At 51.2% G+C, this 18598-nt stretch overlaps 1 protein-coding gene across 5 annotated transcripts in view; it reads left to right on the top strand.

The window, feature by feature from the left end:
- KLHL26 (kelch-like family member 26) overlaps nucleotides 1–18598 on the top strand; it is a 28043-nt gene that overhangs the window by 3152 nt on the left and 6293 nt on the right. For 2 of the 5 annotated variants that reach the window (XR_001363582.1, XM_014545756.1), the window contains exon 1: nucleotides 13022–13077. The exons of 2 other annotated variants lie outside the window; for them this stretch is intronic. Coding sequence is in view for 1 of the 3 variants with exons in the window: in XM_014545756.1 (XP_014401242.1) it covers nucleotides 13037–13077 (41 nt within the window). In the remaining 2 variants the exon portion in view is untranslated. Of the gene's footprint in view, nucleotides 1–2271; nucleotides 2276–10356; nucleotides 10362–13021; nucleotides 13078–18598 lie in introns of those variants that run through there. One more of the 5 variants, XM_014545759.1, reaches the window with a different exon arrangement.

Here is an 18598-nt window from a genome sequence, read left to right as displayed (position 1 = left end):
AAAAAAATATATATTTTATTGATTTTTTACAGAGAGGAAGGGAGAGAGATAGAGAGTTAGAAACATCGATGAGAGAGAAACATCGATCAGCTGCCTCCTGCACACCTCCTACTGGGGATGTGCCCGCAACCAAGGTACATGCCCTTGACCGGAATCGAACCTGGGACCTTTCAGTCCACAGGCCGACGCTCTATCCACTGAGCCAAACCGGTTTCGGCTCTTATTGACTTTTATGAGTTCTTTATGTATTCTGGATTCAAGCCCTTTATCAGATACATGATTTGCAAATATTTTCTCTTAGTCTACAACTTGTCTTTTCATTTTATTAATATCTTTCACTGGGCAGGTGTTTATTATTTTGATGAGATGCAGTTTATCAATGTTCTTCTTTTATGGACATGCTTCTAATGTAATATCTAAGAAATCTTTTCTAAATGGAGGCACTTCCTTTTTTAATTTTTTTTATTTATCGTCTAAAGTTTTACGAACATATGTCTCCTTTTTTCCAGCTTGATGCCCCCCACACCCGCCAGTCATTCCCACCCTGGGCAATCCCCCACCGCCCCAGTGTCTCTGTCCATTATGCTAATATGCATGCATACGAGTACTTTGGTAGCTCTCTAACCCCACCTCCCCTGTCGTTTGTCTCTGGATCTATTCTTGTTCATCAAATTATGTTGATCATTATATCTCACATATGAGTGAGATCATGTGATATTTATCTTTCTCTGACTGGCTTATTTCACTTAGCATAATGCTCTCCAGTTCCATCCATGCTGTTGCAAATGGTAAAAGTTCCTTCTTTTTTTATAACAGCATAGTATTCCATTGTGTAGATGTACCACAGTTTTTTAATCCACTCATCTGCTGATGGGCACTTAGGCTGTTTCCAAATCTTAGCTATTGCAAATTGTGCTGCTATGAACATAGGGGTGCATATATCCTTTCTGATTGGTGTTTCTGGTTTCTTGGGATATAGTCCTAGAAGTGGGATTACTGGGTCAAATGGGAGTTCCATTTTTAACATTTTGAGGAAACTCCATACTGTTCTCCACAGTGGCTGCACCAGTCTGCATTCCCACCAGCAGTGAAGGAGGGTTCCTTTTTCTCCACATCCTTGCCAGCACTTGTTGTTTGTTGATGATAGCCATTCTGACAGGTGTGAGATGGTATCTCATTGTTGTTTTGAGAGGCACTTTCTTAAAAGATATCTCCGCTGCCCTGCTGGTGTGGCTCGGTTGATTGAATGTCATCCCATGCACTAAGAGGTCACCAGTTTGATTTCCGGTCTGGGCACATGTTCGGGTTGTGGGCTCAATCTTTGGTAGGGGGTGTGCAAGAGGCAGCTGATCGATGTTTCTATCTCTTCCTCTCCCCTCCTCTCTCTCTAAAATCAATACAAAAATTTTTAAAAAATAAAAAAAGAAAAAGCCCCAAGACCTAAACATAAAAAAAAAAAAAAAGACATCTCCATCATCTCTAAGATGCCCATTTACCCCCTTCCATCCATCCCAGTGAAAAATCACTGTTGTGTTGTCTGGAGCAACTGATGGTGTGTGTGTGTGTGTGTGTGTGTGTGTGTGTGTGTGTGTGTCTGTCTGTCTTATTCCTGTGGTGCTAGTGTAGGGAGGAAGGCAAGAAGCCCTAATACGGTGAGATGGAGCATACAAAAAGAAGACCAGGCCTTAACTGATCTGGCTCGGTGGATAGAGTGTTGGCCTGCGGACTGAAGGGTCCCAGGTTTGATTCCAATCAAAGGCATATACCTTGGTTGAGGGCACATCCCCAGTAAGAGATGTGCAGGAGGCAGCTGATCGATGTTTCTCTCTCATCTGTGTTTCTGTCTAGCCCTTCCTCTCTGTAAAAAATCAATAAAATATATTTTTTTAAAAAGACCAGGTTTTGAAGGAGAAGGTGGTACACAGTAGTCTCCAAGGATCTTTTGAAATGTAGAGGCCTTTGTAGCATTGTTCATTTATTATTTTCTTCATTTCTTCCAAACGGGCCAGCCAGGCCTGGTGTATGACTTGCCCTGCTTTATTCTTCATCCTTCCACACTCCAAGGTCATGGCCTCCCAAAGTCACCTGCCTGATTACCTGCGTTCAGCTAGCCCTGAGGGCACTTTTTCTGGTCACCTTGTTGTATGTGTGTGTGGTTTGTTTGTTTATTGTTATTTATTTATTTATTTTTGGTAAAACTCATATAACATAAAAACTCACTCATTTAAAGTATACATACAGTTCAGCCAGTGTGGCTCAGCTGGTGGAGCGTCCAGTACACCCAAAGATTGCAGGTTTGATTCCAGGTCAGGGTATATACCTAGGTTGTGGGTTGACCCCCTGTCAACCGATAGCTCTCTCTTGCATTGATGTTTCTCTCTCTCTCTTTCTTTCACTCTTCCTTCCCCTCTCTCTAATATCAATAAGCATATCCTCGGGTGAGGATTTAAAAAATAAATTAAGCTGGCTGGTGTGGCTCAGTGGATTGAGCATTGCTCCATGCACCAAGAGGTCACTGGTTCGATTCCTGGTAAGGCATTAAATTAATTAATTAATTAATTAAAAAATAAAGTGTACAATTCAGTGGTATGTAGCACATTCCCAATGTTGTTATGGATCCTTTATCTATTTCCAGAACATTTCCATAACCTCAAGAGGAAATTCTGTTCCCATTAGCAGTCACTCTCCATTCCCCTTCTATCCCAGCCCCTAGCAACTACTCTACTTTCTGTCTCTATAAAGTTACCTGCTTTATAAATAGAATTATACAATACAGGATCTTTTATGAATGACTTCTTTCATTCCATGTAATGTTTTAGAGGTTCATCTACATTGTAGCATGCATCAGTATTTCATTCTTTTTATAGCTGCATAATATTCCATAGTGTGGACATACCACATTTTGTTTATCCATTCACCAGCTGATGACATTGGAGTTGGACCCACCTTTTGGCTGTTTTGGACAGTGCTGCTATGTGAACCCCTGTGTTCATTTCTTTGGGCTCGATACCAGGAGCAAAATTGCTGGATCATATGGCTGTCCTGTATCCTTGATCACGTGATCACCACTCAACACTGCTTGGTCTATTTATTAGTGGAAATGTCTTGATGGTGGGAACCATGTTTTATATGTCTAGAACACAGGCTACACAGAGGAAATAAGTGTTCAAGAAATATGGCCGGGTAGGGAGGGATGGATAGAGTGTGGAAAAGCTCTCTAGAGCTTGCAGTATGGCAGGTGGGAAGTCTCATCTATGGACAGGTTGGTCCATAGCCTTTTTGGGGAGACTTGTGGGACTGCTGGGGGCAGGAGTTGGCTGGCCTTGTCTGGAAGGCTGCCTTTTCAGTCTGCCAGGAGGTGTCTGCATCTGCCTTTTTGTCCCATGAAGGTTTTGCCATTTGGTCTGGGGTGGGGGCAGGTCCTGTCTTCCCCTTGGCCCTTCTAGCAGTCCCACAACTTGAGAAACTGTCCTCGAGGGGCTGTGCTCCCCCACCACCCCTCGTATTATATAACTTGTTTGTTCCAACTTCTCTTTTCTGCAACCAAGGGGGGGGAAATGAAAGAGAAAAGCTTATTCTCTTTCCTTCCTGTCTCCAGGGATCAACAAAAAACCCGTTGCCTAGTAGAGACGGTCGTTAATGACTGAGCCGAACCTCCGGGATAGATGAAGCATGGCTGCCTCAGCCAGGGCTTGAGGAGGGGAGGTGGAGACTGGCTGCAGGCTCAGTCACACAAAAGACACTTGTCCTCTAGTGGGTCCCCTCCCAGCTCCACCTTCGGCCCTCCGTGAGGTTCAGGTTCCTGGAGGGAGAAGAGGTTTGAAACTGTGCAGGGTGTTAGGGGGAAGAGGTACTCGCCAGGGAGTTGAACCTCCCCAGCTAAAATTCCATCGCTATGAGGTACCTAGCTGGCTGAGTTCCAGAGGAGCCCTTTCTCCACGGAGGCTCTTCAGACGTTGGGCCTTTGGCATCCTCACTCCTTGGCCCATCTTCCCTAAAGGTGTCTGGATGGGGCCCAGACTTGCTGACTCACACTGCTCCTGGGGGTGAGGTGAGGGTATCTGGGTAAGGGACATGTCGCCCACAGGTGTTTCCTTGGGAAGTTGTGCCCAGGACACAGTGTGAGTGGGTTTGGCACAGTTCAGCTGAAGTGTCTGCTCCTGGGTTGGTGGCCTTTGTTTGTTTAAATTTTCCTAACAAACCATCTCTGACTGCATCCTAGCTTGTGTCCACTAAGCCTCGAGGCTCTGGAAGAGTCCAGTTCCCCAATGCCCGTGCAAAAGACTGGAGGATGAGAAGGTTCTTGTTGCTTTGGCCTCATCCTCTTTTTCAGCTGGCCCTTCAGACATGGGGACTCCACTATTCCTCTTGGGAATTCTGTGGTTTCAGGGGCCTCATCACACCCACATGTCTGTGGTCCCTCCTTTCACGAGTAGGACAGCCCTACATACTCATTGTGTGCCTTGGGCATATCTGCACACCTCTATGCATTAGATTCCTCATCTGGAAAGTGGGAGGAATCTACCACGGGGCAGGGTAGCTTGAAGAAGTGAGCTAAGGTGAGGGTGTGCTCAGAGGGTGCCCAGCACTTTGTATGTGCATGTGTTACTGCAAAGGTAGCGACGTTGCCCTGGGGCCCTGATGATGTCAGTGTTCTGTCCACTGTGCCTGTGTGGGCTGGGAGAGGATCATGGGGTATTGGAAGGTCAGTGTGGCAGGTGGGGAAAAGAGAAACTTGGTGTCTTTGTCAATTTGGGTTGCTGAAATAGAATACTGTAGACTGGATGGCTTATAAACAACAGAAATATATTTCTTCAAGTTCGGAAGCTGGAAGTTCAAGATCAAGGTGTCTGGTGAGACCACTTCCTGATTCATAAGTGGTGTATTCTCACTGTCTCCTCACATGGTGGAAGGGTCTACTCTAGGAGCTCTCTAGGGTTCCTTTAATGAGGTCACTAATCCCATCTCGAGTCAAAAAGTTTGCCCACCCCTGGTCTAGGAGCTCTCTAGGGTCCCTTTAATGAGGTCACTAATCCCAATCACAAGGGCTCTACCCTCACGACCTAATCACCTCCCAAAGGCCACACTGTCTACCACCATTACATTAGAGGTTAGGTTTCAACATATGAGTTTTGGGGAGATACAGACATTCAGTCTGTGGCAATTGGCCTGAGCAGTTGGGAGGACGATGGCATCATTAGTTGGTGGCCATGAGAGGGACAGTAGCAGGGCAGTGGGAAAATGGACCATGTCAAGTCTTAGCTGCTTCTGCAACATGAGAGCAGAAGTCACTGTGAGAGCCTGGCACTCTGGAGCAGAGTGTGGGCACAAGTTGGGTGGGTCTTGGCGGAGTATTGGGATGGGGGCAGTTGAGCCTGAGGTAAACTGGAGGGAGCCCTGGGCTGGTGGTGCTGGGGGGTCGGACCATGCTGCTCGTCCTTCCTCAGGGAGTGAGGTGCCCCGTTCTTCACCTCTGCCAGCAGAGTCCCGGCAGGGTCCACTGAACTCTGATGTGAAATTGCTCTGAAAACTCCACACTTTGCTCTGAATTGATCAGGGTGCTCTGAATTGATTGTCTGACAGCTGGACTGCTTCCACATGGTAGCTGCTACCCCTGGGGACGCCTTCTTCTTCTTGTCCATAGTAACTGGGATAGAAAGGTTTTATTAGCTTCTGCTATCATTGTGCCATCTCCAGGGAGCCCACCCGGTGTATCATTCACTGTCTCTAATAGCAGTTATTTTTGATTACCTATCCGCAGGGGGGCGTTCAGCAAGGCCAGGGTATAGGTTTTGTGCCTGCATTCCCCCCTCCCCCCGCCCCCACCAGACACTTTAAAAGTGGGGCTTTCTCTGCACTCCCTCCCTTTGGTCTTAGGGCATGTTTCAGACTTGGGATTGATGACCCTGGAGAAGGAGAACTGAAGTGGGAGAAGGGAGAGGGAGAAGGGGAAGGGCCCAGATAAAAACAGTCAACATGTGGATGAACTCATGACATCTTGCTCTTCTTCTGGTGGTTGTCACATGCCTCTTGTGTGCCTGCCACTGTGTTTGGTGCTGGGCTTGCTATGAAAGGAGGGAGGGGAACGGGTGGGTCCTGCCCTTGGGGCTCCTATGTGCCAGCAAGGAGTGAGTGAAACAGGGTTGCAGTCATTGCCCTACAGTTGCCATGACTGATCCCGAGGCCAAGTTGGAGGCTCCTGCCTTCTTGGAAAGGTTCTGAGCGCCTCCTCAAGAGCGAGGTTTGTGTCATCTGATGTTTAGTGTCATCAGCTCAGGCGAAGGGGGTTGAGTGAGGTGGATAGTTCTGGGTGCTGGCAAGGGGTGTGTGCAAGTTCTGAAGGTGGAGGAGACAGGCTTTTCAGGGGTCTGGAGTCAGAGAGGAGCTGGAGTGGGTGGGAGGGACGAGGCGGGAGACTGGAGGTGCAGGATATGGGTGAGGGGACACATAGGTCAGATTTGTGTTTTGGAAGGATCCCTTTGGCAGGAGAGGAGGGGGCCTGGGCCAAAGTTGGGACTGTGGAGAGGGCATAGGTATGGGGAAGATTTGAGGTTGGGCTTGTGCAATGTGCTGACCAGTGGTGGCAGCCAGATAGGGGTCATCTGCTCTCAGGATCCAGGAGTGCATGCTGGGGGAGGATTTGTGAGTAGGTGGGTGGGCAGGGGAGGACCAGCCCTCACTGGACCTGAGAGGCTGTGCTGCCTGCCAGCATCCGATTGAGAGCTGGGAGGTAGACATCCTACCTCCAAGTCTCACTGGCTGCCTCTGTCCAGAAAGCCCTCATGCCTCTCCTTGCTCAAGGACCTCGGGTCTTCCAGCCAGCAGGTCCTGGTCCCAGGAATGTCCCTCCTCGAGGAAAAGCCCTTGTCACTGCAGGAGATCTCCCCAGTTTGATTCCACTCGCAATGGACTCTGAACCTCTCCTTTTTAGTACGCACCACACTCACTCCTATTTGCTCTCCTCTCTGTTCGCTGCATCCTGGTCCAGCCCCTTTTGCCACCTCCTCCTCCTGCAGGCTCTGTGCCACTGTCTCCCACTCTAATTGGTGGGAGGCTGCTCATTGTCCCCCCGATCTGACACCTGCCAGGGGCTTCTTCAATCTCAGAGCAAAATCAGCTTCTCCATGTGACCCCCTCAGCCCACCCGCCAGGCCCCCTAGCTTCCATCACCCTGCCCTCCTCTTGGGCCAGCACCCCTCCCGGGCCACTATAGTAGCTCCCACTGGATGTCCTGTCTCAGCTTTTTGCACAACCCCAGTGTTGCCTCCTTGGTTCCTGGCTGATCCATCTGTTCACACTCCCCACTCCCCACCACAGCCCACTGCCTGCCTCTGCTTTGTGTTCACGGAACATTCTCTGTGCTTAGGACTTGTGCTCCCCAAAATGTGTGCTCCTCAAGAGCAGGGCTTCATCGTGGAGGCTCTGATTCCATCTAGCAAATACCCCACACATAGTCTGCTATGGGTTTGCCAGGGTTGCTGGCCTGACCGAGGCTTCTGGAACAGTCCTTCATGGCCTAACCAGGTGAGGGGCACCCTCCCCCTCCTCCCTTTATTTCATGGCAGGATCTGGATAGAAAAACAAATTCCCAGGCGTGTTGTCAGTGAATCGGACCTAAATGAGAGAAGCCAGTGAACAGTACCTTTTGGCAGGTGTGCTTTGTGTAAGATCTTAGTGCTGTGTGTTGAACACGGAAACAGCTGGCTGCTCTCCCTGTCCAGCTGCCTGCAGTGGGAAATGGGGGCCACCCTCCAGGTCCCTACTAGCAGACCCCCTTCCTTTTGTGGTAGCGCTAGCAGCTGTGCAGATGAGCTTTTAACACTTGTTAACCCTGGGTCTCCAGTCCCTTCTTTCTCCCCTTCCCGACCTGTCCCAGGTCTCTGCAGAGCGGGCTGCTCAGGATGCAGAGGACAAATCCTCCCTAGCATTCTTCCCCTGCAGAACAGGTTTCGGGGTACATCCAGGGTGATTTTAGACCCCTCGCCAAGCAGCTCAGGGCTAGTCTTTCCTATGAGCCTCCTTGCCACACATGAAAATATTGTGATTCCGGAGGAAGCAACCAGCACCTTTGGGGAATCTCAGCGCTTTCCTGTGAGTGAAGCAGCTTCTGGAATTGAACATGCTCAGCCTGGAGGAAATCTTGAGGGGTGGACCATGGGGCTTTTAAAGCCTCAAGGGTGGTTACCCAGTCCAGGTCCAAGATGTTTCCTGACACCACAACTGCAAAATTCCACAGGGATCCAAGACTGACTGGACCGGGGAGTGGGCTGAGCTAGATATCCGGAGAGCTCTCCTCTCAACGGGGTGTTAGGAGTTGAAGCAGTCTGCCAAAGGAAGCAGGAATGGAGACGTGATCACCCAGAGTCTTCTGTAACTGGAGCTAAGAGTGAGGCATTCTCTCAAGGAATGGTTCAGGGGGTGGCAAGGTGCCTATAAGGTGACAGGCATGTAAGGGAGCCCCAATGAAGACCCCAAGGCAGCTTCCATTTGGAAAGCTTCCAGGACTAAAGTTGTAGTGAGGTCTGGGGGGCGGCTGGGGGGAGTGGTCCCAGGAGGCCATCTCTTGCTTTCTCTCTTCTCCTTCTTCCTCCTCCCTTTGTCACAAAAGGGGATAATTGGGGCCCGCCTGCTTCTAAGGTAGGCTGTTGGGAGTTCACAAATGTTTATGCTGCATGTGAGTCACTTGAAGAAGCAATGGGTAGTGTTTTCCTTGTCGAGACTGATGGCATGGACTGCCTTGCAGCTCCAACCTTAGGCATGCTTCCAGCATTTTAGCATTTAGAGTTGCTGAACTTTCGCAGTGGGGGGCGCGGGTAGCTTGTTGACCTTTACCAGGGTGCCTGCTGTCTCATTGCAGGCAGGCGGGGCTCAGGCTGAGTATGGCCACCACCTACTCACCCAGAGATGGCCCAGTGTGGCTTCCTCGCCCCCCTCCCAATCCCGGGCTAGGAAGCCTGTGTGCAGTGCTGGAAGAGGTGGCAGCTGGAGAATTGTTAACTCCACAGTGGTTTTTCCAGAGGCTCATCTGGAATGTGGTGGTCAGGAGGCCAGGACCTGAGGCTTCTGACATTGAAGGCCCTCTTTGGTTATAAGCACCAGAAACTCAACTCAGTGCCTTCAATAGAAAAAAAGTTCATTGTTCACATTAAAAAAAAAAAAAAGTTTAGGGAGGAATTCAGTTTTAGGTCTCTTCAGGGCTCAGATGATTCTCCTGGAATCTGACTCCCATTTCTCAGCTCTGCTTTCCCTCTTGACTGGGCAAGGTGACCCCACCTTGCTCCCCACCATCCCAGAATCCCCAGGGGAAGGCGAATCTCCATTCTGGTGGGCCTAGAAAAAGTCTCAAGGAAGGCTCTGATTGGATTGGATGATTCAAAACCCCATTCATTGTGGCTGGGAGCCTGGGAGGCTCTGGTTGGACAGGATGAGTCATGAGTCTTTTCTTTCAGCCCAGGGATGGGGGTCCCCTGATCCCTACTACTGGGGCTGAGAGTGAAGAATAGAAGGTTCCCTGAGGAAAACGGGGACCTTCTTAGAAGATGGGAGGGATGTTGGTACCTCCTAAAATGAAGATGTTCATGACAGGTCCCTTCTTATGCTTTAATTTGTGCTGCTGTTGGAAGGGCCTGGCTGAGCTATCCCCACAGCTGTGTCTGCCTGTGTCTGGCCTGGCACCACTGGGCATGAGCATATGCCATATCACTTGGCAGAACCATTCCTTTCAGGGCCTCAACACCTGTCCTGCCAGGGGAGGCAGCTGGGCTGGGCCTGAGACACTGGAATTTGGCAGTGTTAGAATGTCACTGGGTTTTTGAATGGTGTCCTGGGGCCGTGCAGTCATGCACATACTTGCCTGATTTGCAGAGTGAAGGGGTTTTGCTCATTCAGGTGGCTTTGTTTCCAAGCCCAGTGAAGTAGGGATAATGTGGGGGGATGGGCTGATACTGGGATTGGCTTTGAGTCAGTGGGTGGGAACAGAACAGGCAAAGCCTTGGCCTGAGACCTGCTCACTAGTCTGCTCCTGCTACTCATGACATTGGGGGCGGGGGGGCCCTGCTGGGCTTTGTGGGCAAGGGAGGCTGTGGAGAGATCTGGCTGGACTGTGAGGGCAAGGGAGGCCATGGGCGACCTGCTTCAAGAAGGCTTGGAAGAACTGGGGGACTTGGGAGTGCAGCATAAGGAGGAGGGTTAGAGGGCAGGAGGAGTTGGCCCTTCAACATGGGGCCCAGCATGAGCAAAGTGTGGAGGTCAGATGTCCCAGAGAAAATTTTGCTGAGGGCTTCCTGGTTGAGCCCAAAGGATAACATACCCAGTTACAGGACTTGGACCAGGAGGGTGCATGGAGGGAGTGAACAGAGCAGGTATGTGTAGCAGAGATTTGTAGGGAGTAGAGATGGGAGTCAAGCTCTAGCCAGTGCTGCCCCCTAGCAGCCATCCACCTATTACCTCACCCATCCATTTTACCCGCCTATCCACCAGTTCCACCCATCCATCCATCCATCCATCCATACATACACCATCCATCCATACATACACACCCATCCATCCATCCATCCACCCATCCACCCATCCATACATACATACACCCCCTGCAGCATCCAATCGATAAGTGTGACTGAGCTCAGAGCACATTTTAGGCATGGTGCCTGGCACAGGAGCACAGCAGGAGATAGAATTCATCTTACCTTGCCCTGGTGAGGCTCCTGTTTCAGTCTTGGGGAGATAGACTGGGAACAGACAGGTGGTGTGCCAGACAGAGCAATGAGTTGGGAAAACAAATAGAGCCAGGCTGGGGATCGGAGAGGCCTGGGGGAGGGGCGGAGTGCTCCCAGCATGACCCACCAGAGTGGGGCAATCTCCCATGAAGCAGCTGGAGGATTAGTGGGCTAATCTACACCCTTGTGGCCGGCACCCAGGAACCGCGTCCTGCCTTTCCTGCTGTACAGCTCCACGTCCACTTTGTGGCTCGGCACCCCAGACAGCGGTCTCAGTGATCATGGGGTCCACCCACCTGGGGCTACAGAGAAAGACTGACACCAGCCAGGCCTCTTGTGTGCTGTGTGGCCTAGGACCTCTCTGTGCCTGAATCTCTGTGCCTAAATGCCCTGTCTATAAGATGGTAATGATAGTGGTGTTCCCTTTGCCAGACTGCCCACTGAGAGGTAAGCTGGGAGCCAGGTCTGCACCACCCAGCCCATAGCTCTATATGGAGTGGGTTCTCACCAGGACAGGGAGGGATGGGGACTGTGGGAGCAGAAAGCTTGCTGCTGGCAAAGGACGTTGGGTTTGGGTGTCCTTTTCCTTCTTCCTAGCCTTGAGAAGTGGCCAGAGTTGGGCAGGTCTGGGAATGGTGGGTGCTGCTTACGTGGTCCTCCTGTCCATCGGTAGTAGCTAGATCCCCACTCGTCCTGGGCTCCCAGGGGCATCAGTAAGAGGCTGGGGTGAGGACACAGAGCCCGAACAGGTCTTGGCCCAGTTTGAGGGACACTGGGCTCACAATGGCCCATGATTGTGAGGCTATGGAGAGCAACAGGGGGTTTTGGCAGGGGGGTGACAGGGTCTGATGTCAGGCCCTTCTCCTGGCAGGTGGGTGGATGGTATCTGCAGAGTACTCCCCCGTGACCCAGTGAGTCCTGGGGGAACATGGGGGTTTGTGCTGTTTGTCCCATCAAGTCACAGAAGGGCAGGACGATAGAGCTGGCAGGCCCTATCTGGAGTGGAACCAGCACTAAGTAGGGCCACTCTGTGCCAGGCTCTGTGCATTAGGGATCTTAGATAGGCCTCGGGCAGGGTCTTGTTGTGGGGCTGGTGACACACGGGCTGGGCAGGATGGGAGCAGCTTTTCTCACCTCCAGAGTCCTCAAGAGGATTCATGAAGGCTCTTTCAAGGTGAATGTGGTTCCAGAACCTACCTGTCTGCCCCACCACCCTCCCCAGCCTCAGCCTGCCTGGTGTTATGTGGGGCTCTCAGGAGGTGCCAGCCCTATGGAAGGGGCAGGTTGCACAGTACTTCCTCTGGGCACTCCCTGACACGCCCTCTCTTCTGTCACCCTGTCACTGCTTGGCAGGCACAGATAGGCAGAAATAAGGCCATACATGTGGATGAAGTCTCCAGATGGTGATATCATGAGGAAGACTAGGGGATGTGTGGCCTGGGGCTATTTTTCAGGGCTCAGAGAGGGGGGTTTGTGGGTGATGTGCTCCCAAGGTAGGCTTAGAGTGGGTCTGGCCATGTCCATGGCCTTTGGCTCTTGGAGGGGGCAGAGCAAGTTCTAGGGTGTGGACTAGGCTCTGCCTCCACCTGGGGGCCTGGCACACCTGCCCTCCCTGGACACCCAGATCCACCCATAGGGAGTGCAGATTGGCATGGTGCTGGCAGTCTGTTTCAAGTTGTCACAGAAGATATCGGAGAATAACCAGCATGATGACCAGGAGGGAGAAATAAACAACTGCTGATGCTGTAGAGAGAGTCCAGGGCTTGGAGGACCTGGGATCTGGGGCTCTGGCTGGGTTTTTTTCTCTCTCTCTGGGTCTCTGTCCCCTTCTCTCTGGGTCTCTGTCCCCCTTTTTCTGGAACTCTGTTCCCTCTGGGTCTCTATCAGGGGATTGATGCCCTGGCCTTCTGGGACACTACTGTGGGAACCTTTATCTGCTTCTGGCTCTGAGCTTTTCTCTGCTCCCCCTGCTCCCTCACCTCCCCTGTAAGCCCAGGGACCAAGCCCTGCCAGAGAACTATAAGCATCTCTGAAGGAGCTGCCCCTTATCTATAGGGATGGCCCCAGAATGGGCTTGCTGCCCCTTGAGGGTGAGGGGGGCAGAGCAGTCCCAAGAGAGAGACGCTGACATGAGTGGGGGCTGTGAGCCAGAGCAAGGTGCCAAATCCTGGAGACTGTCCTTGGGCTGTGAGCATAGCTCTCCAAGCTGTGCAATATTGTAACCATGGTAACAGTGGCTGGGCTGTCTGCCTCTGTGGGGCGTGTGAGACCCTGGCTTTGTGCACCTCTTACCCACGGAGCTGCGGTCCCAGGAGCCAGCCATGGCCTTGGCAGAGCCAGTGGGCTACATTGTAGTGAGCAGGTATGGGGGCCATGCTGGGCCTCAGTCTCCCATCTTGAAGGGGATACTTGTTGCACTGTCCTCCTGTGCTCGTAGGGAATTCATGAGGTTGCCTATGAAGAACCACTTGCAGTAGCTGCTTAGCTAGCCTATCTTTTGAAGGTTCAGTATGAACCTTCCAGTATGGAAGTTTCCAGTATGGCTAGACGGGAGGTGGGGGAGGGAGATACGTGAAATAGAGCGGAGAAGTGGACCAGCAGGCTGCCAGAGCTTCATCAGGGCTCTAGAGTCCAATTCCCCCTCTCTGAGCCTCTGTCCCCCTCTTTTTCTGAGCCTCTGTCCCCCTCTTTCTCTGAGTCTCTGTCCCCCTCTCTGTGTCTCTATCCACCTCTCTCTGTGTCTCTATCCCCCTCTCTCTCTGGATCTCTGTTCCTCTCTCTCTGGGTCTCTTCCTTCTGTCTCTGGGTCTCTGTCCCCCTTTCTGGGTCTCTGCCCCCTGAAGTGCAGTATCTTCCCTGCTGATGCTCCTGGGACTTTGGGTGGAGTGGCTGAACTCCCTGGTACAGCGTCAGCCGGGGTACGAGCCAACCAGCTGTGCTGCGCTGCTGTGCTCCTTGGAGCCACATGGACAATAAAACCAAAATTGGCTTTGAAAGTGGAAGTGCTCTCCGTTTTGAGGGGAAGTGAGGGAATTTGCATGTCAGAACAGTATGTTAAAGGGGCAATACCGGCAGACTCTGTTCTGGCCTGAGCTTTGGGCTCCATGTGGGGGTGGGAAAGGATTTTACAAAACCCCAAAGAAATGTTTCCATGAAATTCCTGTTGTTGCTTTTTCCTTTTTTTTTTTTTTTTTTTGACATTCCAATGAAAAGAACTGTTCCGGAGCTTTGGAGATCTCCTGTAGGGTTGGGAAACTGACCATGGAGACCAGGGCCAGCAGTGGGCAAGGGCAGGAGGAGGAGCGCTCCTCCTCCACCATGGGGCCCCGTCACCCTGTGGCCACTCCCCATTAGACCGTCCTGCCTTGGGCTGGGTCTCCTCACAGCAGAACCTGAGGCAGCCTGTAGAATATTCATGGGGTGACCCCATGAAGGACTGGGGAGAAGGAGCCCATGTAGGGGGCACCAGTAGGGAACTGGTGACAACGTGGGCAATAGGCTCAGTGGCTGGGGTTCCCTGAGGGATTATGGGTATCCTGCCATGTGGTGGTCCATCTGGGGGCATTTACTCCACCCAGTCCCATGGGCCATCAGCCCCTGTGCAGGGAAGCCCCAAGGGAAGCAGAGGCCATGTTCCCATGTCTAGCACAGGCCTGGGCCCGGCCAGAGGTTCCCAATGACAGTGCTGGAGGAAGGGGAGGCACCAGCACAGGGGTAGGGGATCAGGACAATCTCAAGTCCAGGCCAAGTCTGTGGGGGCATGTGCAGCCCCTCAGCGTCCAGATCCGGGCAGAGAGTCATCCAGGACAGCAGTGAGCAGCCTCCAGAGACACTCTGACCAGCTGCTGACGCACTGGCTCCGATGACTCAGTGCTAGTGACCATGCTCGGGTGGCTGTCTAAAGACTCCGACCGGCCCAGGAAGGCGGCAGCAGCCTTCCTGGAGGAGGCCTATAGTCCCGCCACAGCGGCCGCCCCCTGTCTGGCTGGCCTGAGTAATGGGTCCTTGCTTTAGTCATTGGTCCCAAGCCTCAGCACTCCCTCCTCCTCCTGCCCACCTCTGCCCAGCCATGTCTGCTTCTGTCCAGTCTGGGACTCTGGCCTCTGCTGGCTTCCTCCCTCCCTCCCTGAGCTCCCCAGAGGCTGTGAGATGTGTGAGGGGTAGTGCAGGGGCTTTAGGGACAGTTGTCCCATCTTTGAGATGGGAGGAAGGAAACAGCTTGTGGGGTGCTGGGAGCCTTGCCCAGCACGCGGAGGATGTGTACTCAGAAAGTGGCTGTTTCTCACTCTGGTTGTAGTTCGGCCCACACCTTGTAGGCAGCAGCCCAGTGGGCTTGGTTGGAGTTCCAACCTGGTATCCTAACTCCCATATATGAACATTTTAACTGCCTCTATGCTCAGCTGAAGGGCAGACCCTATCAGAAGGCACCATAATTCTTTGTACCTCCTTGAAGGACATTTAGCTCGTTTCCCATCTTCAGCCCCCAGAAATGCTATGTGGGGAATATTCTCACTCATCTCTTGCACATGTGAGCACACCTCAGATAAATCCCAGAAGTAGACTTGCTAGTATGAGGATATGTGGTTCTGCCGAACTGCCTTCTTGGAGGTTGTCCCACTTCACACTCCCACTGGGAACAGGCATGAGTGTCTGCTGTGAGATAACCTGATGACTGCCCCCCTGAGCCAGTCCCTTGGTGAGCACACTTTCCCTATTTGGAAGAGGCCTACTCTCAGGTCTTTCCAGCCAGCTGTGCTTTCTTTCCTATAAACCAGTGGTTCTCAACCTTCTGGCCCTTTAAATACAGTTCCTCATGTTGCGACCCAACCATAAAATTATTTTCGTTGCTACTTCATAACTGTAATGTTGCTACTGTTATGAATCGTAATGTAAATATCTGATATGCAGGATGGTCTTAGGCGACCCCTGTGAAAGGGTCGTTCGACCCCCAAAGGGGTCGCGACCCACAGGTTGAGAACCACTGATAAACCATCAGCCCACATCAGTTGTGCATTTTTCTGTGAGGTTGCCAGTTTTGTATTGATTTCTTGGGGCTCTTTATATATGGAGGACCATATATAAAGGGACAGAGCAGCTCCACAGTAAAGTTGCTCTTGGTGTGATATCTTCTTGTGAAAATGTGAACATGCATATCTGTCCTTGGGCTTAAGGGAAACTCAAGAAGTTCTCCTGCTCTGCCCCAAAGTCTCCAAGAAAAAAAGAGACCATCTGAAACCAAACTAGCAAAATGTACAGAATCTGTGAGGCAGGTGTCCACAGAGAGGCCAGCCTGGCTCAATGGGCACCTACCATGTGCCAGTGCTCTGAGTGGTTCCAGGCTTTAAGTTCCCAAGTGCATGACCATGTTCAGTGGCTCACAGGTGGCAGGATACAGTCCCCCACTGGGCCTTGCCACCTCCCTAGCCCAAAGGGAAGCTGGGAGAAGTAGGTGGTCTGTGGTCCATCACTTCTTAGGAGGTGATGGGAGCCTCACCACAGCCCTGTGACATCTGTGCTCCTGCCTGCCCCATTTGACAGTCAAGAAAGAAAGACCTGGAGACCAGGGAATGTGTCTGAGTCACACAGCTGGTGATGGCAGGGTAGGGATCAGAATCCTCCCTCTGTTTCTCACACAGATGCCAGAGCCTGGTGAGGTGAGGTCTGTGGTACAGCCTGGGCGGGTTTCCTGGAGGAGTGGGTCCCACTGATCTGCATCTCCCAGCCTTTGGGTCCTTGCCTGACCCCCAGACATTCCACTCAGGGCTAGGCTCTGGGTTTGGGCTTTAGGGGGTCCTGGTGATGAATGTGACACACTGGTGCTTGGAACTGTTGAGTCCAAGTCTGCTCCTGGGAGGGGGCTCCAAGGGGCCACACCAGCTGTCCTGACCTCTCAGGTCACTGTGCTGCACAGACTGACGCTCTATCCACCGAGCCAAACCAGCCAGGGCTGTTGTTTGTTTTTGAGGTGAAATTCACATAATATAAAAACCATCATTTTAAAGTGAACAATTCAGTGGCATTTAGTATATTTACAATGTTGTGCAACCATCACCTCCATCTAGTTCCAGAATACGTTATCTCCCCGAAGAAACTCTGTCCCCATTAGCAGTCATTCCCCATTTCCCCTTCCCATCCCGGGACAAACCCTAATCTGGTTTCTGTCTTTATGAATCTGCCTGTTTTGGACATTTCATATAAATGTGATCATACAACATGTGGCCTTTTGTGACTGGCTTCTTTCACTGAGCATCATATTTTTCATCTTTGTCAGCGTTGTAGCGTGAATCAACTTCATTCCTTCTTCATATTCAATTGTGTGCACATACCACATTTCATTTATCTACTCATTCGTTGATGGGCATTTGGGTTATTTCCACCACTTTCCTTTTTAAAATTAAAAAAAAATTCTAAAATGATCTTTGCCTTCTGAATCCTCATTTGGAGGTGCAGGAATCTCTTGTCCTCATCCCCCCAGCAGCTGCCTTCATAGGTAAATCCATCTTCTTACAGCAGATATTCTTGGTTTTGTGGCTTCCCCACAATTTGCTGTTTATCCCACATTGGCCAGGAGGTGACAGGAAGATCCCGTGCGCCTGCTGCTTCCCCGAACAGGTTCAGATTCTGCTGTGTCCTCTCACAGCTCTGGGCGATGGATAAGCTGCTCAGCCTGCTCTGTCCCTAGCAGATGGGACCGATGGGCCTTTCCCCTTGACCGGGCAGCCAAACAGTGTAGCCCACACCACATTCTTCTGAAAATGGCCAGGGTGGCATTGCGGTCATGTGGCTGCCCTTCCCCGTAGTGCTGGGCACACGAGGTATGCTGGGCAGGTGTCAAAGTGGCTGGGCTTTGAAGGCCGGGCCCTTCTGGAGGTGGCACCTCCCTCCCCGCTGTGAGAGGCTGGCCTGAGGCACCCGTGTTCTCAGGGCCTAGCACTCCTGAGAAGTTGCAGGTCAAGTTCCTCATCCCTGCTCACAATGGGCTCTGTGCCAGCACCCAGCATCTTAATCTCACCCTCTGTAGAGGAGCGATAAGTGTACCATGGGGGCAGCTTGCTGGGGCTTAGGGGACAGTGGTCACTCAGTGCAGCATTCAGGAGACACGTTTAGAATAAAAATAATGGAATAGAGCTTTTAAAAGGAGAGGTTGGAAGTAACCCAAATGTCCATAGATAGTTGAAGGGATAAAGAAATTGTGCATTCATATCATACATTCACACAGTGGAATAGTACTTGGCCATAAAAAGGAGTGAAGCACTGATACACGCTACAATGTAGGTGAACCTTGAAATATGATACTGAGTGAAAGAAGCCAGACACAAAAGCCACAAAAGACTACTTGTTGTCTGATTCAATTTACATGAAATGTCCAGAACAGGCAAACTAATCCAGAAAGTGGATTAGTGGTTGACAGGGGATGGGGAAGGGGGATGAGTGAAGGGGGGGATAGGGAGTGACTGCTAATGGGGATGGGGTTTCTTTCTGGGAAGATGGAAATGTTCTGGAACTAGATAGAGGTGGTAGTTGCACAATATTGTGAATATACTAAATGCCACTGAATTGTACATGTTAAATGGTGAACTGTATGTTACGTGAATCTGACTTCAATTTAAAAAAAAAAAGAAAAGGGCATGTGCCTGGCCAGTGTGGCTCAGTGGTTGAGCATCGACCTATGAACCAAGAGGTCATGATTCTATTCCCGGTCAGGGCACATGCCTGGATTGCGGGCTCAATCCCCAGTAGGGGCGTGCAGGAGGCAGCTGATCAATGATTCTCTCTCATCATTGATGTTTCTATCTCTTCCTCTCTGAAATCAATAAAAAATAATATATTTTTAAAAGAGGGACATGTGGTTTCCTCAGGTCCCGTCTGAAACCCTGCCCGTA

Source organism: Myotis brandtii, unplaced genomic scaffold (genome assembly GCF_000412655.1).
Source record: "Myotis brandtii unplaced genomic scaffold, ASM41265v1 scaffold421, whole genome shotgun sequence".
In the NCBI taxonomy this organism is placed as follows: domain Eukaryota; kingdom Metazoa; phylum Chordata; class Mammalia; order Chiroptera; family Vespertilionidae; genus Myotis; species Myotis brandtii.
The sequence above is the reverse complement of the archived record's forward strand: the minus strand, read 5'-3'. Positions and strand labels throughout refer to the sequence as shown.